The sequence below is a fragment of the Tyto alba genome, unplaced genomic scaffold (genome assembly GCF_018691265.1).
Source record: "Tyto alba isolate M040663 unplaced genomic scaffold, T.alba_DEE_v4.0 Super-Scaffold_1000006, whole genome shotgun sequence".
NCBI classification, from domain to species: Eukaryota; Metazoa; Chordata; class Aves; order Strigiformes; family Tytonidae; genus Tyto; species Tyto alba.
In genome coordinates this window covers 3,810,137-3,837,641 of record NW_024881272.1, presented here as the reverse complement: position 1 = coordinate 3,837,641, position 27,505 = coordinate 3,810,137, and the positions used below count along the sequence as shown (strand labels likewise).

Below are 27,505 nucleotides of genomic sequence, written 5' to 3'. Positions count from 1 at the left end.
CTTTGTACTGTTTGCTGACCCAAGATCTCAGTATTTTGTCATGTAATTAAATCTCCAGTTTATGAAGATGTTATGAAGATCAGTATCCTTCTAAAACAGGAGAAACTGAGGTGGGGGTTAAGCTGTCTCCCCAGTTTCTTCAAGGAACTAACTAGAATATGAGTAAAATGAAGCAGGGAGGAACCCTGAATTTATGCTTTAGATATAAAGGAGTGATCTCAAACCTCAGCATGCTTTGCAAATGTCACTAAATAAATACTTCTTAAAATTTCGAAGAACTGAAATATCTCTTTGATAAAAATCGTGTGTTGAGCCTACATTGCCTGTATACAGAAGGGAGACCAGAATGAAGAACACAGCTAGGGATGCATATTCAAGTTTAATGACTTTCTGATCTAGAAATTGTTTCCTAAAGTAGTCTGTAAATAGAGTACATGAACTATAAATTTGCGCTTTTCATTTATATCTTAGAGTTTTTAAAGCTCGCACTTGGATCGTTTCTCTTTGTCCTGCAGACTTAAAAAGAGTTTTATGAAGTAGAGTTAATGGTTATGGCCAAATGGCTGGAAAGAGGAGGGCACTCAGGAGACCCTTCAGTCTGTACGGCAAACGGCTGCAGACGCGTGTTTGACTTTATTACTGACAGCGGTTTAATAGCTTTGAGGGTGAGCTCAGGTGACACGTTTTAGGTAATGACAGGAGAGAAAGCCTTGGGAAGAGAGAGCTCGTGGTGTTCTCTTTTGATGAACTGAGGGTTCTGTGATTTGGCAATTGCAATTAAGACTCTACGGTTGGCTGTGATAGGGCTGCTTTGATTTTCACGAGGCAGAAATTAGGTTTGATTAATTCTGTCAAACGTAGGGACTTGAAAAAAGTTTGATAGTGTAATAGTGGTTTGTACAGAAGCGAACTAAAAAGGAATGGAAAAATATATATGTGAATTAAATAGTAATTATTTTAATTGTGGAGGAGGGATTAAAACATCTGCAAAGCTAAAGGAAAATTGGTTTATTTCACCTCAGACCAGTTTTGAAAATCAGGTTGGCAATATTGTAAACAACATTAAATTTAAATATAGGTGGAGTTCTATTTAAACACAATTATTACAATTCTGAATTTCTCATCTAAGTATTTCTGGGATTAGCTAACAGTCTTAGATAATAAGAGATCTTGTTTCAGAGCTTGATGCCCTGGATTCCAATGATGAGTTGACACCTCTTGGGAGAATCCTCGCCAAACTTCCCATTGAACCTCGGCTTGGCAAGATGATGATAATGGGCTGTATTTTTTAGTAAGTTTAATAGTCTCAGTGGTGTCTTTCTTGTTTCTCTGAGTTCCTGAGCCTCTAGACATGCATTCTACAAGAGAAGAAACCGTACATCTAGATGAGCAATAAATGCTTCAGCTGGGGATAGGAAACTGAATATTAATGAGAGCAGAGGACAACTAACTTACGTTACAGGGAGTAAAGTAGTCACGAGATTCAGAGGTAACTGCAAGGGATCAGTAGAGGCTGAATATTTACGAATTAAGAGTGGGACTCGAAACACTTAAGTATAGCAGTGAGCTAGAGGTGTGGAGGGGTGAAATTAGGCGCCTAGATAAGAAGAAAAATGAATCCACATGTTTTGCTTTAGCAGAAATCAAGATCTGTCATTTGTAATTGTGATGGCTCTAGGTTCCTTTTCACCAGAAAGATGATGGTGTATGGATGGGGGGAAGGGGAGGGAAGATAGGCAAAGGACTTGTGAGCGCTTGTTGTTGTGGAAGTACTGGAATTGGAGCTACTTTACCATCCACTGCCAGGGAAGTGTTTCTGTGAAGAACTCCAGTGGGTAAGGGCCAAATCACTAAGGTCTCTAGTGGAGAAATTTTTGCTAGTATCAACAGCCTGCAGCGACGCTGTGAATAAACCCGATCCTGATGCCTTTTGTGGTTTCTTTCAGTGTGGGAGATGCTCTCTGTACCATCTCCGCAGCCACCTGTTTCCCTGAACCTTTCATCAGCGAAGGCAAACGCCTGGGTTATGTCCATAGGAATTTTGCTGGGAACAGGTTTTCAGATCATGTTGCTTTGCTCTCCGTCTTCCGAGCCTGGGATGATGCAAGGTATATTTTCTTGGCGCAGAATTTGATGGGAAGTGATGGGTAACACAGGGTGAGCAGTTCTGTGTCCAGACTAGGCGTGTCAGTGGATGCTATGATCCCTAGGCTGTCGTGCTCTCTTCCTTTTCTTGAACAGGCTTCTAATTCACTCTGTTTGTTTTTTAGAATGGGAGGTGAAGAAGCAGAAAAAAGATTTTGTGAACGCAAAAGACTCAGCATGGCTACTCTCAGAATGACTTGGGAAGCGAAAGTCCAGCTGAAAGATATACTTATTAATTCTGGCTTCCCTGAAGGTGATTCTGCTTGGACATAGTAATTTAATTATTTCATCTTTCATTCTGAGACAAGAAGTAAATCAACCGGATAATCTATGACGAACACAAAAGCACAGAGGCCTGTAGTGGGTTTGCCATAAAGCTGTTCTGCTTTTACAGCTACGTTCAGATGAAATTTTAGTGCCATCTCATTCTCTTGTGGTTGTCTAAACCAGAGAAGTTGTGATGGCTGTTGTGCAACATAGGGAGATTTTGGAGGCTGTGAGGGCTTCAGGATTAAAAATCTATTAAAGAACTGCCCTTAGAGAATTACCCCTCTGATTTTCTTTCCCCTTCACTTGTTGCATCTCCAAAATGGGCTGTGCTGTGTTTTCCCCCTCCTTTTCATTAGCCTTAGGGGGGAGTCTGTGTGATCTAAACAGTGTGCTATGTGTCCTGTGATTTTCTGGGTATGTGCCACAGGAGGGACGTGCAGTAGTGTGGCATATTACTCAATTTTCTAAGGGGAAAAAACCCAAAATTCTGAATGTTGGTCAGGTTCTGAATTTGCCTGATGTTCCGAGGAGCTTACTCAGTTAATTGTCGTGGCAGGCTGCATTCAGCAGATGTTCATCTCCCCCTCCCATTTTTTTTTTTTTAATTCCTTTAATTATTTTCTACTCATGCTGCTAGGATCATTGCTGCATTTATCCTTAACTTTATTTCTGGGCAAGATGACCTGAAAACAAGCCACCAGAGCCTCTGGGGAGGTTTGTAACAAATAAACTAAGGAAAACATCCATTCTGACCTCCCCCAAAAGATCTGTCTACAAAACAAATGACAGTAAACACGCTGTGGTACAGCACATTCTGGGCAAGCTCCTCTTTCTTTCTTTTTGAAGAGCTCGGGAGAAAAAAAGTACCTCTTTGTCGTAGTATTTTTCAGCATTTTGCTCTCCATGAATAAATTGAAAATTGAATGTAGCAATGAAATGCTTTGAGTGCAGAGGTCATTTGAGAACAGATGCATATCTAGTAGTTGATTGAATCAGAAAATGCATTGGTCCAGGATCCTAAACAACTCTGCTGTGCTGTCCTGCATGACCTGCGGATACGAGCCAGTCTTCTGTTCTCTGTCAACAGAATGTTTGATGACTCAACCGTTTAACAACACTGGACCAGATAATAATCTGGATGTTGTTATATCCTTGCTTGCTTTTGGGGTCTACCCCAATGTCTGCTACCACAAGGAGAAGAGGAAGATTCTTACTACTGAGGGGCACAATGCGCTCATCCACAAATCATCTGTCAACTGCCCTTTCAGCAGCCAGGACATCAAATATCCATCACCTTTTTTCATTTTTGGAGAAAAGGTAAAGACTTTGAATTTGTTCTTGATCACGTGCTGCCAGGTTGTCTGAGAGGCTCTTTGTGGTAAAGAAGCCATAAGAAAAAAAACCTACACTGTGCAAGATTTAGCTTGGTTTTTGTTTTCTTAGGGGGTTTTTGTTTCTTTTTTTTTGTTGTTGTTGTTGGGGTTTTGTTTGTTTGTTTTTCCAACAGTGAACCTTACGTGGTCATGGTGTCACTCAGCCTTCCAGTAAGTTCCAGTCAACCAAATTCAGTAGTAGAGCTGCACAGAAAGCTCCTGTGAGGTTTGTGAAAACAGCCAGCTCATAAAGATCTAAATTATTAGCTTCTTTAAGAGATTGCTTTAGGAGCTCTTCCATACTAGTTGGACGCTAGAGAATTTTTGCCCTCATCATTTCTGCTACTGATGAATCCAGAGAGAAAACAGGAACATGTACTATGGCAGTGGGGTGCTCCCTTTCTGGCATGTAAGTAGTTTGTCATCTCCTGAGGACAGCTCCCATTTCCCAGGCATCTCATAAAAACCCCGAGATGCTTTTCCCAGGGTCCCCAGGACCTTTTCCTCCATCCCATTGATTTTATGTGCTCAGCACATACTGTAAATGTACACCTAAACCCCTGTGTGCTCTGATGGGCTCCAGTGAGTAATCATTGGTAATAAGTGGAGTTTTGTCTCCTTTGGGCACTGGCTGGGGGCTCGGCTCGATACTCTGGGTTTCCGCAGACACGGTTCAGAGCTGTGGTGAGGCTTTGCCTCTTCCTCACCCTTCATGTCAGGATCCCAAGTGGGTCAGACCTTGGATGTGCCTCAACCATCTCTGTAGAGCAAGCTCTCCTAAAAACACTACAAGACTTTTGAACTCAAAAGCTTTAGTAAATCAAAATACACATGGGAAACCCAAGGGTGACTAAGATGGTGGCTTTAGAGTGACTAAGGCAGCGACTGGGTGAGACTGAGGTGAGAGGAGGATTTATATGCAGCTCTTTCCCTACCCATTATTTGCCTGCTAAAAGACAGTTTCTCTCTGAGGACTGGTTGCCTGTTTCCTGCTGCACTTGGCAGTGTCCCTCTGACCTGCAAGCTCAACACTCCTTGTTGTGGCCATTTTTCTGCCACTATTTCCAGTTCCTGGCAGCTTCTCTCTTTTGAGTATGTGTGGCAGGAGCAAATCTTCCCCCTGAGGACAAGCAAGTACAGCAGATTTTGCCTGTCACGCTCCACCATGCTCCTGTGTGAAAGAAAGGAGGGAGAGGGGCAGCTCTCAGGGTGGGAGGCTGAAATCTTAAGTACAGCTCTTCAGTTCCTATTTAAAATGGAGGGCAGTAGCCTGTGTTGTCAGCGCTGACATCTCTGGCTTAGGTCAGATGGGTTGTTGTTGTCCAAGTGCTCACTTCAACTACAAGCTTAAGGTCTTGTTTCTCTAAAATGACAAGCGGGCTGGTTGCACGGATGTGTAGCAACTTCCCAATTTGCACGTGTAGGACCCTACTAAAGAAGCAACGTGAGCTTTTTGTCACAGCCCCAGCGATGCCAAAGGTGGGAAGATAATTCAGCTATGCCTTCGTCATTTTTAGGGTGATAAAACAGGAGATGGCTCTTGCAAGATGTTAGTTGCATAATTGCAGTCATGCAAAAACGAATAGTTTTAAATAATGGATAGTTTGGAGTGGTTTTTTTTTTTGTTACACCAGTCAGTACTGAATCCCTGTAAACATCTGCCTAGCATTCAGTTTTGTGTGTGCATGTGTGTGCTCTTGTCATTTCCTAACACACCTGGATTTTTTGTGTGGTGGTGCTTGGTTTTGGTTTGGCTTTTTTTTTTTTTTTTTTTTTCCCTTCAAAATTCTCTGGTTTCAGTGGCCAGAGGAAGGTGTAGGGATCTGTTTTCCCTTTCAAGAGTCATATCCCTCTTCCACCCGCAGATTCGAACACGAGCCATCTCTGCCAAAGCGATGACCCTGGTGAGCCCGCTGCAGCTGCTCCTCTTTGCCTCCAAGAAAGTCCTGTCAGATGGGGAGCTCGTTCTGGTGGATGACTGGTACGGGACCTCCTTGCTGCTCATAATATTCAGGTCTATGAAAGAGCGCAGGCTGAGGGGGAGCGGCTGCTAACACAGACATAAATCTCTATAGAGTAGGAACCCAAGAGCAAGCCATGCACCACAGGTTAATGGTGAGGGCGTTACCTTTGTTTCCTACGAGGAAGGGAGGGGTTTAGAGTGGTAGTACTGTTTCATGCAGATTATCTGCTTAAATTGAAAACATGATACCAGACATTTTCCATAAAAACTGCTGTTTTTTTCCCCTTTAACCTGGAACATGACTAGGAGGTACTATCTATTATGGACCTCCGAAACAGAGGCTGAAGAAACCTTGTTTTTAAGTCCCAGAAACACAGCTTGAGGAGAGAAATGCTAAGGACTTGTTGTTGCCTCTGGCAGCATACATTTTATTGCTATGACCAAATACCATCTGGATTCTTTTTTCTTTGGTTGGTTGGTTGGTTGTTTTTTTCCCCACTGGTCAGTGAAATGGAGGTGCAGAATTGCTTAAGCTTAATTCACTAATGTTTTCTGGGGGTGGTCTGGAGTTTTCAACGTCTTGAGGGAACCTCATGCTTTTAGCTTTCTTCATATTTTCGTATCTTTCTGTTTTGACACTTGGGGTTACATATTGCTATTATCTGAGTGTGTTAAATCTCAAGAGCAAATTTAATTTTAGGTAGTTACGTTTTAACAACGTCAAACTTCAGGGATCTCGAGAATTTTTCTTCTGAATTTCCCATCCCTTCATTGGCAAATTAGAACTTCAGAGATGAGAATATAGATTTTTTTTTTTGGCTCACGATGTGCAGCGCTCAGTGAAAAACCGCTCTACAGAACATCTTTTGTCACAGGTTCTCTCCTAGAAGTCACGATAGGTCTCAGAAAACCACTTTGTGCCCTAGGATCAAGCTGAAGATGCCCCACAGGGCGGCTGCCTGCATCACGGCTCTGCGCGCGGCGCTGGAGGCCCTGGTTGTGGCAGTGACTAAAGATCCCGAGCTCGTTCGGCAGCTGGACCCAGCGAACGAGCGGATGCTGAACGTGATCCGCCAGATCTCGAGGCCGTCAGCCGCGGGCGTCAGCCTCGTGGCTGCCAGCTCAAGGTTAGCTCGGCGCGGCCGGGGCTGCGGGGGCACCGCGAGCCCCAGCCGAGCGGGTCAGGGCGGGCTGGCGGGGGCACAGAGCCGAAACCGCCAGGAGAATCTTGGCCCCCGCGGACGGGAGCTTCAGGCTTTTGCTACAAAATCGGTAGTCCCGGCGTACGTAAAATGCTGGTGTGTCGACAGACCACCGCCCGTTCCCACAGGGAGGACAAGCAGCACTCAGGAGTAAAAGCTGTCATCGGCTCTTTCAACGCACAACGACTTTTAAAGGAAAGATTAATCCAGATTTCTTTTGGGCAAAACCTATTAATCTCTGTCTCTGGAAATAAAACAAATACTTGGCTGTGCTCGCACCCTTCTGCTGCCCCTTGTTTTCATGTCTTGCTCCTGAAGCAGAGAAAAATGAAAACACCTGTGAGCTGTTAGTAATTAAAGGAGCAAGACAAAGAACAGCTTCGACGTGCGCTTCACCGTGCTTTGCGAGGAGCAAACCGAAGAGCACTGCGCTCACCTAAACAGGAGCGGGGCTCCCTGCGCGTTTGTGGGAGCTGGGGAGGTGGGACTGAGGGGGGAGCTTTCGATCCCCGGTGCGGAGCTGGCTGAGATTCAGAGGAGGGCCTGCTTGTGTGGCCTGTCAGGCCATCCCCAGCTTTTCCTTACTGAAGTGGAACTGTAATTCAAAATAGAGACATCTTAGCGGAATATCTTGGCAATTGGCTATTCCTCTGAATGTTTAAAAAAAAAAAAAAAAACAAAAAACCAAACATGGGCTCTGTAAGATTACATCAACTACATCGTGTTTCTCTTTGCCAGGCTCGGCGATGGCCCTCGCCCCCCCAAAATGGCTCGCTACGACAACGGAGGTGGCTTCAGAGGCTGGGGAGGTTCCCCGCGCGGCGCTGGCTACAGAGGTAGAGGGTACGGAGGCTACAGCTCCTCCGGCAGGCACTCGGGAGGAAGAGGACACCAGGGTAGCCCGGGGGGAGGCTATCACCGAGGAGGAGGGTACCGAGGAGCGGGCGGCGGCTACAGGGGCGGCTGCAGGGACGCGGGGAGGCGCGGGTGGTAGTTCTGGGAGTTCAGTGACGTCTTTCCGCTTTGACAAAAGCCCGTTTCTCTCCCGAATCCTTCTCTTGCTCTTCGCAGTCGGTTTGCCATCTCAGTTCCTTCGTACAGCTTTGTAATATATTGTGCCCTTAGGGAGTTTCCTGCAAGTTGTGCGATTTCATTCTTAATAAACAGCTTGTTTTTAAAGACTTACGTGCTGTATGTTTAATTTTGTATTTGGGTTTAGATTTCGAAGCAGTCTGCTGTCAGTCTCGGTTGTAGGGGGTATGAGGTATTCCGAGGAAACCTTTTCATCGTCTAAAACCATTTTGTGCCGAGCGAATCTCGAAGTACAGAACTCAGGCTCAGCGGGGATTTTTCTTTGTGGGCCAGTAAAGCGTGCAAGTGGTTCATCTGCCCGTGCCAGGCAGCGCTCGGTTCCTCTGCCGGCCTCCTGCGCTCCGTGGCGCGGCGGCCGGCGAGCTCTGCTGCGGATCCGGATGGCGCGGGAACACGCAACGCCTTTCTGGAGCCTGACGCGACGCTGCTCGGCTCTGCAGAACCCGAAGCGATCTCGGGAGCGGCGCCCTTCCTCGGAGGCAGCGTCCCTTTACCTCGCTGCTCAACGCAGTTGCGCCTCCTTCTTCCAAGCAGCCGCCGAGGCGAGCGATTCTTTCCTGAGAGCTCGTTGGAGTTGCAGCCTGGGGATCGCGGGCGTTCGGAGCTCAGCGCGGCCGGGCGACGCGGGGTGCCCGCGGGTACACGTTGCTCAAGGCCGGGGGGGGGGGGGGTTCTGCCCAGGCGCTGCCCCTCGCGCGCACCGTGTGCCGCAGCAGCGGGGGAAGGTGTCTGTGGGCACAGCTCGGGAGGAACCCCCCTACGTCGTCGCCAAGCCAGACGAGATTAACCCTCTCCACCTCCCCACCAGCCCAGCTGGAACGCTTCGTCAGAACCTGTAATCGGTTGCGCTTCCTGCGGGGTGGGAGATGTTGGTGTTTGAAGTTTAACGTCCTATGATTTTTGTGTTTCGAATGAGTTCTTAAAATCTAGGAAAGGGCGAAGCGCTTAGTCAAAACTGCTAAAAGCCAGATGCCACCTAAAGCTTAGATATCCAGCCCTGAATGACAGAGGTGTCTGTGATACCATCAAGCCTATCAGTATCCATCTCCAAACGTAAATCCGGGATTACTTTGGAGCGCGTATCATCTCCTGCGTGGTCTGATGCAGTAAACTCCACAGTCCTGTACTGCTGATGTCAACTTTTCTGTCGACTGAAGAACGGTTGCTTGGTGCCATCGTTGCTGAAAATGTGATTAATTTTTTTTTTTTTTTTCCAGTTTGGGTCCAGGAACAACCTGTTAGGGAAGCAAGCGGAAGGGATGGCCACAGAAAGATGTAGCCACCTTCCCTCTCCACATCTGTATTTATTGCATCCAGACAAAACCTGCTTTCCTTGGCTGGCCCCTCAGACATTGTGTTACCTCAGTTGTGTTACTAACACAAAACTGGAAACACGAAGCAGATGTCCCATGGTTTTAAAGAGAACAGTAGTTAATAATTTCGGCATCAAGCCTACGAGCCTTAAGGATGATTTAATATCTGTTAAAGCTTTCTAATTTCCTCTAGCTATCACTGGTCTTCAAAAGAAGTCAGCATTTAAACAGGAGGCAGGAGGGACGGGTGCAAGGTGCGCACAGACCAGAGCTTAAGAGAGGGCCCTACAGCAATGGCTGTTCAGCACTGCCGCCGTCTGTACGTGTGCAGAAACGGAACTGGGGATACTGGGAGAAATTCAGGTGAGCTCCGGTGAGCTGGCCTCCCCTGGGGGAGCCACTTCACTGGTCATTCCGTGACCAAATCCTGCTACTTCTGTTAGGGTTTCCTTGTTCTGATCAGGTCTTGGTGTGTAGTGGGGCCCTTTGGGGCTGCTTTCAACGACAGAATTACCGCTAGCTTTTCTCTGCTTCTAATCTTGTACGTTTTAGGAGGTGGAAGAGGGTAGCAGGGATTATCAAGTGTATGTGCAATATTCTATGATACTGGCTAAAAATGCTTTTACTGGGGGTACTTTGATGTTAAGTCCTAGCTGAAGAAACTCCCTTTTTAGAGTAAAGTTGATGTTTCTCAGGTCCATTTACAAAAATTATTTTAATTTGTAACTGTCAAACTATTACTGGAAAAAAAAAAAAAAGCTACTGTTACTGGAAAAAGACCGTGAAATGTTATCTTAGCATTAATGGCACCCTGGCTGTGATGTGAGGTCTCCCTGGTTCCAGCAGTATTGCAGTGATGACGTCTGTAACTCGGAGATGGCCGTGCTCCTTGCGTGCAGCTCACCACCAGTGCCCTGTTCGTTAACAGAAAGGCTACATCTAACTCCATGCTGCTTGTAAGAATTGTTTAAAAAATGAATGGGCGTTTAAGGGTACAGCCGGGTGTGATAACGTCTGAAATTGCGCGGGTCAGGCGCCTGCATCGGGAGTCGCTGCCGGGACGGAGCTCGCAGGGAGCCCGGTGCTGAGGGCCGCTCAGGTCACGAGCTACTCGGCACCTACAAATTACAGCTCGGTTGGTTTTATTGATGTACTAGGGTTTTACATGTTAAGGAGTGTCAAGGATGAAGAAAACGCTGCTTAACAATACTCAGTCTGGTTTTTCATATCTAATCCATCAGGACCAGTTAAGTGGGAAAGCAGTAATCCTTGTCTCCACATCCCGTGCCAGAAATGAATAGTGCAATCTAAACAAGGACTGGCGTGCTACTAAGGAGCTTAAGCAGCCTGGGTACAGAAAACTGAAAATTAACCTGAAACGACAGGTACATTTTCCCAGTAAAAACTGAGCTTGCGAAGAGTTTACCCCGCCAGCAAATTGATCTGTGCTTTGTTTCAAAAAGCCAGCTTGTCAGAGCGCTCCCATCTCTTGTACAACAAATTTAATTATCTGAAAGTCAAGGACGAACTACCTGGGCTCCAGGAATCTCGCTCTCTGTGATGGTCAGAGAAGCCCCAGCGAGGGCAGGCGCCAGGTTCAGCAGCCACACCACCCCTGACTGTTCTCTGCTGAACCCACCTGAGGTGCGTCAGGTTTGTCCCTTGCGCTTTTGGTACCACAGAGCTCTTAGTAGGGGCTTCAGAAACAATCACTTCTGGTTTTCCAGTTCCAAGTGGAACGGGAGAAGAGTGAAAGTAATACTGGCAAGTCTCAAAGCCATAATACGACGGATAACGCTTGTCAGCTGGTTGCTTGAATTTTTATCTTGCTTGTTTTAAAACTTCGCGCATAAATATTAACAATTATACCAGCAGCTTACAGAGTTGCCACTAAAGGTACTTTTTAATCTTAATTTCTGGTCCCCGTGCTTGCCTGCTGGATTGCCCGCACCATGCTGGATTAAACCAGCCACGAACGCCGTTCGTGCAAGCTGACGGCTCGGTTTCAAAAGCCTGGCGAGCAGGACACGAACCCCAAAGGCACAGATTGTGTCTCCCCACACGCGAGATGGGAAATGCAGCACGTTCCCTTTTGCCTTTCGGGTGATATTTAGCCCGTCACAGAGGAAGGCTGAGAGGCTGCCTTTTACTGCTCTGTTAAAGATTCATCTCCTCTACGCATAGTGCTTGGGAAGGCCGACATACAAGAACTGAAAAACGTCTCTAACCGTAGGGAGATTTCCACCAATGGAGAGAAATTCAACAGAACTGCGCTATGATTTGTCACTTGGAGAAAGTTTGAAGGGGAACTAAGTGGCCAGTTGTGCCGTCGGCATCAACGCTGTCCCGCTGAGCTCAACACCACCATCTCCAAGGAGGATGAGTCCTCCCCTTGAAAGGAAATCTTTGTTCTTAAGCCATTTCATTATAGGAAGAGTCTTTCTATGGCGTTACTTAGAAGTGTTTGTGCTTGATCCGCAGAGCGCATGTTAAAAGTTTGGCCACACTGAATTTGGTCTAAGAAAACTGACCGAATCAGCCCTGCAATGGCCTCACTGATCTCTTTTCCTGCCTCCAAATCAAAAAGGGGATGAGGAGTGCCAGCTGGAGGAAAGCTAATGTCACAGATACCACTTACTCAAGGTGGGTGGCTTAGCACGCGAGATAGCGACGCCTCACCTGTCTCTGAAAAAGAGATGCAATAAGGATTTAAAAGCGGCAGAAAAAAGATGAAGAGATGAAGGCATCTGATCAGAAGCTCACCTGGAGCTTTGACAGGAGAAAGACCTGAAACTGCTTGCCTGAAAGCACTTTCTTGGCTCAAACATTGTGTGTTGAGAGCGCGTGGCCGTGCTGGGTGCGGCAGAGGGACACGCTCCCCTGGCACACCCCAGCTCCGAGCCTCACCGACATTTTCAATCGCCTCGTTCCGAATCTCCCTCGTTGCCTGCTCCCTGGCCGCCTCCTGCTTTGCTCCTGACACCAGCAAGAGCTCTGAAACCTGTTCGGTATTCCCTTGTTCTCACCAGTAACAGAAAGCTGCATTAAAGCACCCTTAAAGTAAGTGGCCACCGAATAAAAAAAAAATCCTCACCAGTAGCTTTGCACGAGGCACTGGTTTTCCCAAGCCAGCCCCAGGCAGGCTGGGGCTGGGAGGAGGAGGAGGAGGTCATTTAAAGAGGCAAGAGATGCTGCCTGAGTGCTGGTGAAGCGTATGTGTTGTCAGTGTGTCTGTGCGTGGATAGAAACGGGGGGAGCTAAAAGGCCGAGGAGCAAGCAATAACTTCCGTTTGCCCGTATTTCTGCGGGGAGCTTGGCTTTGCCGGTTGGCACAAGCCGCCGCGCGGCAGACGGGGTTTAGCGGGAGGCATTTCGGTGGCCGTTCTCCCCTGGGGATAACGTGCACCGGAACAGCCCGGCGGAGCTGAAGGAGCGCTTGTTTTCCGGGTGGGAGGAAGCAGAAAAAAAATCGGAGGAGTAAAAGGTAAACCGGGAAACCCGGCGCCGGGTTTTGCAAGGTGGGAGGGAATTTGGCGGCGCCGGCATCAGCCTGAGCCTGGAGACGCGCGCAGGTGAGCGCGGGGGCTTGGGTAATCCAATCGGCGTGGTGGGACTCGCCAGAGAGGGGCTGGAGCGTTTGCCGGCGCTGGCTTCTTGGTGAACCTGTGACCTTCTGGGAGTGTCAAATACAGGGCTGATGTTGATGTTCTTATTGAAAAAAAAAAAAAAAAAAAAAAAAGAGAAAAAACCAAATCGCACCTTTCAAGAGCCATCAGGGAAGAGGACCTGCCTACTTTAGAGCTGCTATTACTGTTTAACTTTAAAAAAAGTATGGGTTTATATATATATATATATATATATATATATATATATATATATATATATATATATGTCTTATGAAACTGATTTTTCACCAAATTCCTACTATACATTATATCAGCTGCACAGTATTTTACCCCCACGTGGTACCTAACAAATTATACCGTGCTCGCTCTTTTCACACTGCAAGTTTTGAATCCCATTAAAAGCTCTGGTAAATGTACTTTTCCCTACTGTTTGCTAAGAACCATCAATCAGGACCGCTTCTGAGCTATGGTTCGTAAAGGCAGAGGTGAATTATAAGAGAACACAGCACTAAGGTCCAATAATAATGGCTTTAGTTAACAGGGGTGAGTTTACAGCCTCGTGTTCTCCTGGGAAAACAACTGCGTGGTCTCCACTGTACCAACTTTCTAAAGCCACGTTCAAATTATCATCTTGCCGAAATGGAGCATCCCTAGAAAAATCTTTCACCCGTACAGGAAAAAGTGAGCACTGCTTCCTACATTTGAGCAAACTGAAAACAAAGCAAAAGTAAAGTTTCAAATTTAAGAGCATTTTGCAAATCGTCTGCCCTGTTCTCTTTCCTGCAGTCAGTTGCTTTTGCAAAGAGCTTTGCAGATGCCAGGGCTGGGGTTTGGAATTCCAAGTTTTCCTCCCACACTGCCGTCTGCAAACAGACATTCAGAAAAACTATTCTGGGAAATACATGATGAACTGGATTTGTTGTTTTGTTTTTTTTTTTTTTCTTGTCCTAGCTACTGTTTTCATGCACATCTAAGCTCCTGACCTATAGTCAGATCTGGTGTGTAATTCCCCACTATTCCTTTTACTTTCTACTAAAGGAATTAGTTGCTCAGTGTAGCCAACTGGTTTTGTTGGTGTTTTTTTTTGGTTGGTTGGTTGTTTTTTTTTGGGGGCGGGGTGGGGTGTGGTGGTGGTGTCAGAAAGGGGAGTAAGAGTTGTCTCAACTGCATTAGCGCAAAGAAATTGCAAGAGAAAGAAAATACTCAACTCTGGTGAGCAGAAAAAGTAACAATCTATTTGGCCATGTAGCTCTCTGCCATCTGCCACTGTTACTGTAACGACGGCCCAAAATTCTCACCTATGGACGAAGAACAAAAAGTTGCAGGTCGGGTCCTGAAAAGATACGTAGTAGGTGGTACCCAAGAGTTTAGGAAGGCTTCCAAGGAAGAATAGATACCTCAAGTGTTGGGGTTTTCTTGATGATGCTACTTATTGCATATCTTAAAAGGGAATTCCTCTGCTGCACGACGGACAATTCCAGCCCACTGACCACTTCAGCTGGTTATTCCTTTTGTGCTCAGGCCGCCTGCTTGCCACATCCAAATGCTCCAAATAGGCTCGAGCTTCGTGAAATGTCGCGGCTCCGGGCTTTGGCTTAGTGCTGAAGTCTCAACACGGCGTTTCCCTTCGCTGCCTTTGTAACGTTTGTCTGACAAACCAATACAGACAGGGCCAAAACCCCTTTGCTGAAGTTTAAGTATGGTATAACCTAGAGCGTGGTGGATTTATTGTTGTGTTAATTAGTTTTAATTCGATGCTTTCGTACATAGGAACTCCGCTTCATTCCATGCACTGATAAGGGACATTCCTGAAGAAGTTTTCTACATCTGTTTTCTACTTGTCCTCCACCTTTGCTCTGCAGGCCTGATCAGTTCAGGGGTTTGGTGGCAAGAAAGATTTTGAGGATTTAGGATGATCCAAACTGGGAACAGTATAAGCACTGCCTGCCGGATGCTCTCAGAGCAGAAATCTTGTGAGAAACTCCCGGTGATGTCATATTTTCCAAGGCACCATTCTAAACTTCAGTTTTTTTAAGATCTTCGAGTGACTCAGAAGTCTGGCACTGTCCGAAGTACGAGTTTTGCTGGTGGGATATGAGCATCTGTAGTGGGAGGAAGGGCAGGCTTTGATGTTAGGAGTTCTTTCGGTCCCACTGGGGATGAATTTAAGGAACCGAGGTGGAAGAAAGAATCTATAAATACCAGGTGCTGATCAGAGCTCAGAAGTCTCAGGATAACCAAAGACTGTGGGTTTAAAAGTTAGGATTAAAACGCCGTACGTTATCTAATACAAGGACCCATTATGGTAAAAAGCAAAAAAATCTTTATTATACCCAGCCAGATACCAAATAGAGTATTTTTTCCCAATATATTTCTGCCCCAATACCCCTCTTGAAATATAAAATATTTCTGGTCATGAGTATTTCTGGTACATAATCACTCAAGTCATAATTAAGGACTTCATATACTCATTTATATGAGAAAAGAGATTTTTCTCCCTGACACTGCCCAATTTCCCATCTAATTCCAGACAGAAGATTTAATCCAGTTCCACATTAACTCTACATTCTTTATATTCTGTGTGCCATGTGCAAGGTATCTGCGTGTGGGTATGCAGGCAGTGAAAACTGCAATTTCAAAGTACTTACAAATTGCTAAATAACCCGGAAAACAAGCCCCAGACTATTCAACCAAAACAAGCTTTTTTTCCCCACTGAACAATTTTTACCTTAATCGTCACCTCTAAAACAGTGACAGAAGCACCCTGCTTGCTGGAAGTGGTGGAATAATGCATTCAGTAGTTTTCACGGCGACCCAACGTACTTTCACCTGAAGACTATTAAGAGATCATGCTGGAAATGTTAAATATACGTAGTACGAGATTGAATGTAAACATTTATTTATAGTAAAATGGGTTAAGTGAGGATGGTAATAAATCAGTTGTGCATTTTTCAGTGGGTACCACGCGGTGCAGCCCTGCAGCTGCTAATTCGTTAGCACAGACCAGTCCTTCGCCAAACCTTGGCCAAGACAGGACTGCTGGAGATTTAAATTCTACCTATTTAGTAGTCCTATAGGAAAAAGGTAACATCAGGTGTTTTACTTCTTTGTAATAATGAAGGTGCTGTAAGCATCGGGCACAAAATTTTCAAATTTTTAAATTTACAACCATGGCACATTAACCAAAAATATTTTTTAAAAGATAACAAGCAAGAAACATACCTTGGAATAGTTATTTTTATTTTTTCCTGTTTTTTCCTAAATTCTCAGGCAGCTAATGACCCAGAGGGTTACCAGAGTCGTAAATTCTCCGTATCTTCAGCAGTTCCCATACCCTTACTAGCTCATTTTTTCCAGCATTTATCAGCTTCTCCAGCTGCTGGTTCTTCTTTAACACTACTTTGATAATGAATCAGTTCCAAACAGAAGATTTTATACATTTCCAGGTGGGTTTTTTTTAATGGTGACCTGCTGCAGCGCGAATCATTCCTCAACCAGAGCTGACTATTTCTCACAACTTTTATCATCATCCCAGCCCCTCCAAATGAAGTCACTGAAGAATGTAAAGGATAGCTTCACGTTACGGTGTGTGAGTGGATACAGCAGCAATAGAGAGCAGGAAAAAGTTGTCTTAAAAAACAAACAAACAAACAAACAAACAAACTGATGTAAAAGCTTGCAAATAATTTTCCTAATATAGAAAGACTGCAAAAAATATAATTAGATGACACAAAATTCTGGCATAACGCTCGTTTATGGAGGGGAAGGGGAAGAGTAGGAAGCATTCCAGGACAATAAAACTTATCTGTTCTTCTGCAGAATATAACGGGTAGCCTACAAAATAAGCAAAACTTTCTTGAAGACAGAAATTTGAGATTGGTAGCATTTTTAGATGTTTCAAAGCTTTTCCCGAATGCATCTCTGCAGACAGAGGAGGCTGAGGGAAATGAGGACGTGTAAACGCACTGCAAAAGCAACTGTAGAAGCAGGAGGAAAGGGCTAGTAAACTCCTAACAAAAACTAATCACAGCAACGGAAACAGCTCAGTTCTGTTAGGAGAAGCTGACTTAGAAGATTTCTAGCACATCCCTGACTGTGAAACATTAGACTTTTGGAGATTTATAATCCCTTGGAATGCCCCCTGTACTTATAAACATACAAACAAAGCCAAAAATCCCCAGATCTTCCACAGATGCGTGCAGGAAAGACAGGATGTGTTCTTTAAGACAAACATTTTCAAGTGTTACAGGTCTTGAGACCCATCTCAAGATTTGAACGACAGGTCTCAAACTAGATAGAACGAACCCAAATTAATCAACTAAGTTTTGCGAATTCTCTAGTTTGCAACCCGAATCTCGAAGTGCCAGGAGGGAGCCGTGCCCCGCTTGCTCGCGTGCGCCCCCCACGCACACCCCAACTCCCTGGGTCAGCTGGGACGAGAGACGAGCAGTAGCACTGGCATTTACTGTGTGCCCTTTTACAGCTGCCATAAAATGGTTCCTCCTCCTCCCTCGGGGCTAGCGCAGACATTTGGTTTGGCTAGCGGAGCGGGCAGGCTGCCCACGGGACTGGCCAGAGACTCGGCAATGCTTCTGGAACCGAGTTTGGCGTCGCTCGTCCTTTGGGCAAGGCAGCAGCCTGCCACAAAAGGAGAGAAAGAGAGGAGGGGTTAAAAGAATCTCCCACTTTTGGCTGTGGAGGCCAGTTGTCCTGGTGCACTTGGGTAGGAGAGATGCACTCGTATCAGCCCATCAGAAGCCGGGCGGCTCTGCTACGCTTGGTGAAGAAGAAGATGAGCAAGAGTGACAAAATACCAGAGGGGTTAAGCCACGCTGACCAGAAAGAACAGACCCAAAATAGACACCAGTGGGTCAGCACCTTCATCCCGCACCAATCCTTCCCACAGCAGAGAGAAAAAGTGCCTGGCGAAGAGCTCGCTGAGGAACTTCCAACTTTTGCAGCCCAGGAGAGGCACCGGCGGGGTCACCAGCCTTGGGGGCATCTCTGATGCAGCAGTTATCACAGAAATTGGCTCTGTGATAACGAGCTCTTCTTGCTTCTCAGGGGAGAGCCTGTGTTCCCATGATTACAGTGGTGACGGTTCACAAAGCATCCATAGGAGGACGTGGATATTGGGTAGAAGCTGACTGTGCAACACCCATTGATCTTGGGTTTATGTAAGTTAGGACAAACCACGCAGAACGATGTTCCTCTGCACACGCTAAAAAAAGGTTCACCATCATCACCAGCCAGTGGGAGAATTGGAGCTAGACTCTAGCTTTGATATCATTTTGCTCCCAAAACTCATAGTAAACAGCCCGTGAAACAGCAGCAACCGCCTCACTAACGTTAAACATATTAATGAAGCTGAAAGCGTCAGTCTTGTGTTGGCTGAAAAGCAAGCAGCTACTGCCTGTGTTTGGAAGCAGATCCTGCCTGCTCACTCTCGGCAGTAACACGATAATCTTTTAACATCCTGAAGACAATTTACACATGTGATACTTTTAATACCATTAGCAGGAAAGACTTGAACAGACACGAAGCCCACTGTGCGAATGAATGTTGCCGTTCTCTGCTGGGAACCACACGGTCGCGGGGTTCCTCTAATTGCATGCTCGCACAGCCCTCACCTACTCTGCTGTTAGGGGTCTTTGCAATTTTTGAAGCAAGCTGCACTATGGAAAGTGAGAAAAACCAAGTCAAACCATTAGGAGAAAAGTCTGCTTACAAATTACAGACTGCCATTTGATAATCTTTATTCTAAGGGTGAGGCACCAAAAATGAGGCAAAACAAATCAACAGCTAAATGTGGAAGCATTTTCATGTTTGCAGACTCTCAAGAGCTTCAGATCAAGATTACTTTTTCTTCCCTCACTCAGGACAAAGTCAAGTCCAAATTTTCCAAAACCCAGAAAGAGTTTTGTCTTTCAGTGCTCCAAATTGCACTTACTCGACACGGTTTTCAAACAATTTAGTCTTAAATTTTTCCCAAAGAAAAATCTCTGGGATTCAAACTGATTGCTTTAGAAGTGTCACTTGAAATTTATCACCAGGAACAAGGACAGTGTTTCAACAACTTATCTGTCCGAGTGGTCCTCAATCACAGGAGTCATCAGGATCCATACCAATGTTGCCTGCTTGACATTTTTGACCAGAAGGATGTTTTAAAATGTCCTGTCAGCCCTCGAGATAAATTGCTATAACCTTACAAATGCCGTGCACTGAGAACAGTAAAGCAACAGGGAACAAAGCCTGTGGAAGCCACCAGAGTAAGGTGGGAGGAGGACACTTGAGCTTGAGTGAGGAGATCAAGTCGCAGAGATTTCTGTAGAGCCAAGGATGGGGCAACTAGAAGCTGATAAACATTTCTACGCGAGGTCAACTTGGCCAGACGAGCTTCTTAGCAGTGTGACGTGGATTTACTCAAAACACACCTTCAGCCTTATTGCGTTTTAGATTCAAGTTTTCCTCTTATGCCATTACCAAAACAAAGTACACTTTAAAACATTTCTGCTATGGATATAGCTCCTCAGTTAATGTTGTATCATCTGTGAATGGCAAAATAGCCCAAAAAGCTAAATGTCTCACAACTGCCAACACCTGGGCGACTCAAACCCAGCATCACCCCTTCCCTCTCCGGGCCAGGCTTCCAGCACCGTCACACAAAGTTCCTGTTCCTCCAGAACATTCATCAACCAGTTCCCTTGGTATATTTTCAAAATGAGAGAAAAATGGTTCAGCAAAAGATACGGAGGCTTTGAGCTGACACCATGAACTCCGAGGTGGCCTGCAAGTAACCTAATTTAGCCAAAAGGCTACGCAGGTCAGTACCTCTATACATCAGCATCATACACGCAAAGAACTAGAGAGCTAGATGTAGCTGTGTGATCTTGTGATTCAGCTCACAAAGCTACTTAAATAAATGGTCTATAATATTAAACTAAAAATCAGTGTTTGTGAGAACAGCATCATGTCCTCCTGTAGTTCTTTCCAGGCAGAATATTTCTGGGTCTATGTGCAATATAGATTAAAAATAATGGCTACATCAGGTAGCTATAGTAACCAACATCTACAAGCGAGCCACCAAAGTGTATTTAAGCTGTCCCAAATGATGATTTCTGAATTTACATTTTAAAGGATAATTCCTTTCCTCATTGCCTCTGACTCATATATTCAAAGTTGTCCAAACAATGCATGTAGCTTACTTAGCTTTCCCACACTATATAACTTACTTTGAGTTGCTTCCAGCTTCGATGGAGCCTTCGTTTTCAGACTGAAGCTTTCCACGTTCAGCCTCGGTGAAGGTGACCTTCAAACTCTGAGTGGAGACTCTCCAAACGAGACCAACGGAAGAGGAGTTACTGTAAACTTAAATATGGACTCAGGCCTGGTTTGTTTTGTTCCAAGTAAATGATCTTTGTCGGGAAAGCAAGTTTAGTAAAACCAGACATGCACAGCTGACTATGTAGAAAGCTATCTCTGATGAGGACTTACAAATCACTGTAAATAAAGAAGTGAACAAAAAAATATGAACACATGGTGGCTGCAAAGACATGCGTGTATAAAAACATTTATATTATTTCTGCAAAAAGATTACTTCTAAAACGTACCCAATTCTCACATCTAGCATTTTTACAGTGTTAAAAATTTGGAGAGAGTTCAAAGTGATCACAAAGCATCCAAGGCCAAAAATAGGTCTAACGAAAAGACTTCAGCCTCGTTAGCTTATCCAAGAGAAAGCTGGGAACTTAATCTTGAGCTGAAAGTGTTTACATAACAGAATTCTTAAAAGAGAACATTAGTTGTCTTTCTAAAAAGAAAATAACTTTCTAATCACAACACACTGTGCTTAGTAATGTTAATTTTATCCCACAGAAAGATAACTTCCTTCGCTGAGAGAGACCTGTGGTGAGATTCTGTTATATTAAATGCACTAAATAGGTCATTAGCTGACTGATTTTAAGATGACTTCTCACGGATTGTCAGGATATCTATCATCACGGACAGCATCAAGGATACACAAGATAGATAGCCAGAGAAGTTACCTCAAGAAGTATTCCCACAGAAGGTGTAATTAAATCTTCTGAACTGGTGATGAAATGCTCTGGTTTAGTCTCACAGATCCCAAGCCACTTGGCTTCTTTCATCTTCAGTTCTTCTGAAAGGCATTTATCCACTGCATCACTGGCACCCTCTGCCTAGAGACCATCTATCCTCTGCTGCTCTGCTGTGGTCTTAACCAGTGGTATCGCACTATTTTCTGACTGGTACAAAGGTGTTTTCTGCCTCTTGATGGCTCCAGGACTGCGCATACCTAACAAGGGTGCTTGTTCTGTGCCATCCCTGGTAACCCTTCTTCAAACTAGCCATTTACGGGAGAATTCCAACTCCACGAGCTCCAGGAAATGTGAAAAATGCAGGAAGTTATGGTGTACAGCTACAGAAACCATAACATGCTTGGAAAAGTCTTGATGGCACTCTACAGCCCCATGGTTTGAAGGAGTGTTAAGGTTCAGGCTTGGACAACAACAAAATAGACAGCTGGCTGGCTGTCCTTGTCCTGAAGACTGGAAATCGTTCTGTCCGGTTCTAGACAGCACAGGGCTGGGTGGTAAGCACACCACCATTCTTGGCACAGCCCATCTGTCAGCCCATCTCTTTTTTCCCTTTTCTAAATTGCTGTGTTCTACAACACATACCGCGGTTTTGTTACTCAAGATATTCAGCTGAACAGTATCAGCTGTGATCAGCCGATAAAAAATGGATTTCATCAATTGTTCTTCTATTACAGCCCTATTAAAATTGTTTTGTAATGTCTCGGGATAAACCTGTATGTGTCTTATCTACCAAAGAACATTAAATTTGTTTGTTGTTGATCACACAAGTCAAGAACTAGCGTTGCTGAGGCCATAAATGTCCCAAGTACATAGCAAAAAATATTAACGGCATGTTAATGACCTAACAAGGAGTATGAAATGTTTTTCCCAGTGCCCTTCCAGCCAGGCAGGACAGCAGGAGACATCCTTACTGAGAGCAACTGCCAGCACCTCCTGCCCCGTGCCACCAGGTCTGCTCCTCGCCCCTTCGCATTCTGGCTCCCCTGAAGCAGGAATCCAAGAGAAGCCTGCAAAATGATCTCACGTCATTTGTAGTGGGGTGAACAATTGCTTCATTGAACTAACTTCTGTTTATACTCTGGAACCTGAAGAAATTGGCAATCCCGACCGCAGGATGCGAGGAGAATAACACACTGGGAGAACATCTGCCGTCCCAACTGCGACCTGGAAGGAAACGTGACCGTGAGTACTTGGGTTCAGTATGAGAAAAATGCTGACTGTCTGTTGTACACTTCAGGGGACTAATGAAGTTTTGTGCCAGCTGTTTCTGCAGCATTCCGCATTCTTTTTTCCTCTGTTTGGAAAGCCAGATGTTGCTAGATTGGGACCTGGCCGTGTGGCTTCCAGTGAGTGAATAGTTGTTACTGCCGCTTGTCCTGAGAGATGGAATTTGTTAAAAGTGTGGGCACCTGTACTCGTCCACAGTTGAGCTGGAGGTGAGGTGAATACGAGTAAAAGCTTTCAGGCCTGACTTCTTCTAGAGGTTAACAAACCAGCAAAGGCTCCTGCAGCTTGGCTCCCTTGGGACTTACGGCTGCACATCCAGGGAGGGCAAGGAATGACTGGAAGACATAAACACAAGGTGGGGAAAAAAAAAAAACAAACAACCAAACAAACCCACTTTAAATATTTTCCCAAATTAAGGCGAGCTGAAAAAACCTCTCAGTGATTATCTGGAAGCTTGCCACACTTTCAGGCACTGTGTGGGGAATTACGTTTATATTTGGATAAATTAATTGGAGGGGCGTGCCCTGCAGGGATACCCAGCTGGCAAAACTCATTAAATCCACTCCACCCATTATGCAACCAGCTGCATTGGAAGAGGAAGCAGAGATGGCTCGGCAAAATAAAAGAGAAGCTGAATACGTTTGTGGGTCTGTAGAGCCCTCAAACAAAGGTATAAAATTCAATAAAGTGGTACCTGGTGGTGTCTGATAATAACATTCATTAAGGCAGCCTTCCCTACTAATGTGCATATCCAGGGACACTTCTTCATGTTAAATACAGGAAAATGTGGGAGTGAACAAACACATATAAAATTTCAGATAAAATGTAGAGTTTTGGGAACTGCACTGAAGCGTTGATGAAAAAGGTATGCTAGGTATGTATTACTCCACAGAAATGTTTATGCTCTGGACCCCTTTTGTTTTGTTAACCTTTGAAGGTAAACAGTTTCAGTGGCAAAAACTCGGTTGCCACAAGCCAGTGGCTGAGGGGGAAGTGTGAAATGTGTTTGGAGAATGACTCAAGCCAAAAAGTGAACCAACAAAAACTACATTCTAGGTCAAAAAAAATACCAGGCGGTCACAGTGAGGTGCTATTTTCAAGAGCATCCCGTGATTTAAAATCAGAGAAGAAATAACTTCTGAGAAGCATGCTCTGGTATCTAAATCTCTAATGTCATTTCAGCGCTAATTAAAATACATTGGCTGACAGGCATCTGAGTCTTTGTGAGCAAACAGGAGCAGGAGGGATTGATGTTACCGTCACATAAAGATGAGCCTGTCCCCTGTCCCCTCTCCTGGTGCTTTCTGTAAGTTAACCCCATCGCAAACAATTACGATTCACTGCTCAAACGTGCTAAATCTTGATTTTAACTTCTTCGCATGATTTTAAAATGACGTGGTTAATTCTGGAGGTAAATTAACGTATCGAAAGTGAGTTGTCAGATAAATATTGCAGTTGATCTACTTGGATAAATGTTTTTAGTGTAATTAAATTCCCTGAGGTAATAGTTCTCCTGAGCTCCAAAATGGAAGAAGTGAGTAACAGCTGATAAGACTACAGATGTCCTATTCTTTAAAGATCTGACGAGTAAAAGAACAGGATGCAGGTCTTAGAATTTCCCATCCCTTCACATTCACTGCATTTTTCTGAACACTTGAATTTGTCTTTCTGATATTTCCATGAACGGAGTGTTAGGGACGAAAGGGTGGGTAGTACATTGAGGCTCCCAGCAAGCAAAACGTAGCTCACAGCTATGAAAACTATGTGTTTCCTTGCCTACTGAGTTCTTATTTTAATACATTTTCTAATCTCCTTCTTAGGTAGCTTGCTACTGGTACTTCAAACAGCAAAAAAGGGAGACATTTAGCAGGAACCAGTCTATTTATAAGGCATTTTAGACATTTTTCCATTGTTTATGGTATCCACTGATGAGTTTAAAAATGTCATTTCCTTCCCTAACAATCTTAATTTTTCTCTTTGCTTTGACAATCCATAAGTAGCAGTGTGAGTGTTTACACAGCATTTTGCATGCCTCAAACTAGGAGGATAAATACTCTTCTTTTTCAGAAAATTATGGACACGGAAGGAAACGGGAATTCAGTTACTCCCAGTGAAGGAGATTCCAACGCTCCGCCTTATGGATCAAGATTAATTCCTAGTCCCTGCAAAATTAAGGTATCTTCCAGTCCTGTAATACCTATGGATGACAGAACAACCAGGGAATGGTCTTGCACATTTATATTCTCCGACTGCAAGATCATAAGACTTCACACTCCCAAGAAACCATGACCTGCCCTCCTCTTTAGCTGAGGACTTGGTAGGGTAGACGCTGCACTGGCCGCAACCTCTAGCCCCCACAGACTGTATCCTCTTTCCCACAAGTCCCAGGCTTCTGCGTCTCTGGAGAATCTTCTGTTGACTCGAGGAAAAGGGAAGGAAGAATATCAGAGCGCTGGCATTTCTCCCAGCTCTTTGCAGCAGGAGATGCAGGTGCTCTTCAGAAGCTGACTAGACGCGTATCTACCCACTATTTATTTATTTACTACCAACAGAAGGTTCAGCAATTGTGTAAGAATCACAAATCCTGACAGTTCAGAGTAAGAGAAAGAAAAAGAAGAAACACAAGCAATATTAAGTCAGTAATGGTACTGCGTTATCCCACTGAGATGGCCCATCTCCCGACTACCACTACTCAAATGGATGTAGACACATCCTGGAAAAGTTCGGTCTCAACAGATGTGACAGACTACGGAGGATGACAAGTTTGATGTGATTTGCTCAAGAGCACGAAGCAGGCATAGTGATGTGCTAACGGATAGGTATTAGATGCTTTTATAGGCAGGAAGGAATGGGGTTACAGTGTGTGAGTGCTCTGCCAGGGAACATGAAAAACATCAGCATTCCAGTGGTGATGCTGGTAGGAAGGTCAAACTGCTAGACCATGCCCTCTTTTCTGCTAAAACAAAATGAGCATTCTTCATGTCACTGTGAAGAAAGCTGGTAGCATTGTCAAACATGTGGTGTTTTCAGCTTTGACTTTTCTGCTGTTTGTAATTTTGCAAAACTGGCTCTTTTTTTTTTTTTTTTTTTTTTTTTTTTTTTTTTTTTTTTTTCCCTGAAACTGCATGTGGCCCATGTTTCATTATCCTTACTATTGTTGAGGTTTTATGTTCATTTTCTGCTGAGAGTGCTTTGGATCAAACAAAAACATTAGGGAATACTACAGTGTGCAGTTTATATCAGAGCCAGGGTATGTATTTCCCGGTGACACTCTGTTCCTTCTCAACGGTAGATCAAGGGATTGATGTTTGATAGGGGAACCGTCTTGATGTCAAAAATAAGCTTTTAGCGTTCTTGCAAACATCTACCTAAATGTGGCTGAGTTACAAACCTCTGAAAATTGTGGTTCGTGTATGCTTTGTAGCTTTGCAGAGACATTGCAGAGCTTAATAGCTATATTTTCAGAAGATTCTGTTCATTCCAAGTATTTTTTTTTTTTTTTTTCCTTCTTGGCTACAGGGGCTGAACAGATTTTCCCTGAATTGCTTCTTTTGTCTATTTAGTCTTTGGTGACAGGGGGGCTTTGAGTACAGAGAATATCTCTTCTGCCCTCTCAACTGGTCGTCGCCTGCCCATCAGAGACACAGGCAATGCAGGGGAGAACGTAGTGAGCTGGGGGGTACCAAGACCAGAGACAGGGCACGCTGACAGAGGGCCAGGAGCAGGCGTGGGTATGTATCCCAAAGGCTGCTCTGTAGGTCAGACCCCTTGTAGCTGCTCACCATTCACCGTATGCTCCAAGGCATGCGCTGGGGAAGCAGCTCCGCCTCAACTCAGTTCCACGTGGGAGCAGAGACAAGTGCTGAGGAGCTTCAGGGGGAGGAACAAGCAGTTGGGGGTGAATCTTCATATCCCAAAATTACACGCTAGCGTTGCCATCCTCCAGCAGGGCATCCAGGCTTAACTCTTCTGGCGTAACAACAAACCCAACTGCAGCTTGCTTGACAAGACAAACTATTTATTTAGCTGGAGTAACAAGAGCTCTGCACATCCAAAATCTGTCATCCAAAAGACTAGCCTTTTCAATCGACTGTCATAGAATCATAGAATGGTTTGGGTTGGAAGGGACGTTTAAAGGGCATCTAGTCCAACGCCCCTGCAATGAGCAGGGACACCTTCCACTGGATCAGGTTGCTCAGAGCCCCGTCCAGTTTGACCTTGAATGTTTCCTTGAATGTCCCCTCCACAGATGGTTGATCCGACCTTGGATGATTTGGAATCATGTATTTCCTGTAAAATCCTGTATTTCCTTCTTGAAGCAGTCCAAGAGGATTCGAGTCAGCTAGGACAGGACTTTTGTTCACATTTATTTAAATAACCCTCTCCACTGCCTGGTGAGGCTTGCGGGCTAACAAGCCAGTATCCCCTTTGATTTCTTCCCAGTTATTTTCTGCATCTAACCTGTCAAGTTTGGGTTGTTATGGCTAGAAATGGTTAAAATAAGGCTAGCAATATACAGCAATCAGAGTGTAGAGCAGAGGGAAATCATTAGTTCCCTCTTTTATGTATGACCATACACAAATGCTACCTACACTACACCTGCAAACTACACACCAGCTTTTCTGCAAGTCTTAAAGCACGAGTCCAATGGCTAAAAAAGACCTTAGGCTTAAAGCATAGAGCATTCAAAGCATTACAGGTTTTTACAGGGAAAAAAAAAAAAAAAAAGATCTAAAAGAAGATTAAGTTTCTTAGAGACTGTGCTTTTTTGTTTTGTTTTTGAAAAGCAAAGGAAAGTTAAGGAGAACTATGCTTAAAGAACATTAAATTTAAAAGGTGAGCTCTTATAATCAGGGAGACATTTGAATTAAGGTTGCTTTCAAGAGCCATCTTGTATGAAGAAGGGTTTTACAAATTATAGGACAGCAACACAATTTACTATTAATAAAATAATGATCGTGGCAAGACTGTTTGGCAGACCATGCTAGGAAAACAGAGGTTGTGACCATAAACAGTAGTTAAGAGCTAACTGGGAAGAAAATGTCAACCCTGTTGGCACTGGGCAAAAGAAGTTATCCAACTTTCTGTTGAAAACAAACTTGGGAATTCTGCTGGAAGGTCAGGAAGAGTATTTGTTGAACAACTTTATTGTGGTCACATGGGTCAACAGCCTTCAT

At 44.6% G+C, this 27,505-nt stretch overlaps 2 protein-coding genes across 5 annotated transcripts in view; one reads left to right on the top strand and one right to left on the bottom strand.

The window, feature by feature from the left end:
• DHX9 (DExH-box helicase 9) overlaps nucleotides 1–8,134 on the top strand; it is a 28,610-nt gene extending 20,476 nt beyond the window's left edge. For 3 of the 4 annotated variants that reach the window (XM_042808458.1, XM_042808473.1, XM_042808478.1), the window contains 7 exons: nucleotides 1,180–1,291; nucleotides 1,947–2,108; nucleotides 2,271–2,398; nucleotides 3,503–3,732; nucleotides 5,654–5,769; nucleotides 6,627–6,878; nucleotides 7,692–8,134. In XM_042808458.1, the coding sequence (XP_042664392.1) occupies nucleotides 1,180–1,291; nucleotides 1,947–2,108; nucleotides 2,271–2,398; nucleotides 3,503–3,732; nucleotides 5,654–5,769; nucleotides 6,627–6,878; nucleotides 7,692–7,947 (1,256 nt within the window). In that variant the 3' untranslated portion in view covers nucleotides 7,948–8,134. The remainder of the gene's footprint in view (nucleotides 1–1,179; nucleotides 1,292–1,946; nucleotides 2,109–2,270; nucleotides 2,399–3,502; nucleotides 3,733–5,653; nucleotides 5,770–6,626; nucleotides 6,879–7,691) is intronic. The other variant, XM_042808467.1, reaches the window with a different exon arrangement.
• A 5,238-nt stretch (nucleotides 8,135–13,372) lies between these two features.
• On the bottom strand, nucleotides 13,373–21,131 carry SHCBP1L (SHC binding and spindle associated 1 like). Its single transcript, XM_042805783.1, is given in 6 exon segments — nucleotides 13,373–13,847; nucleotides 16,333–16,443; nucleotides 16,445–16,557; nucleotides 19,641–19,670; nucleotides 19,672–19,782; nucleotides 21,030–21,131. Coding segments are annotated over 6 exon segments (822 nt in total). The 3' UTR covers nucleotides 13,373–13,492.
• Nucleotides 21,132–27,505: the final 6,374 nt, after the last annotated feature.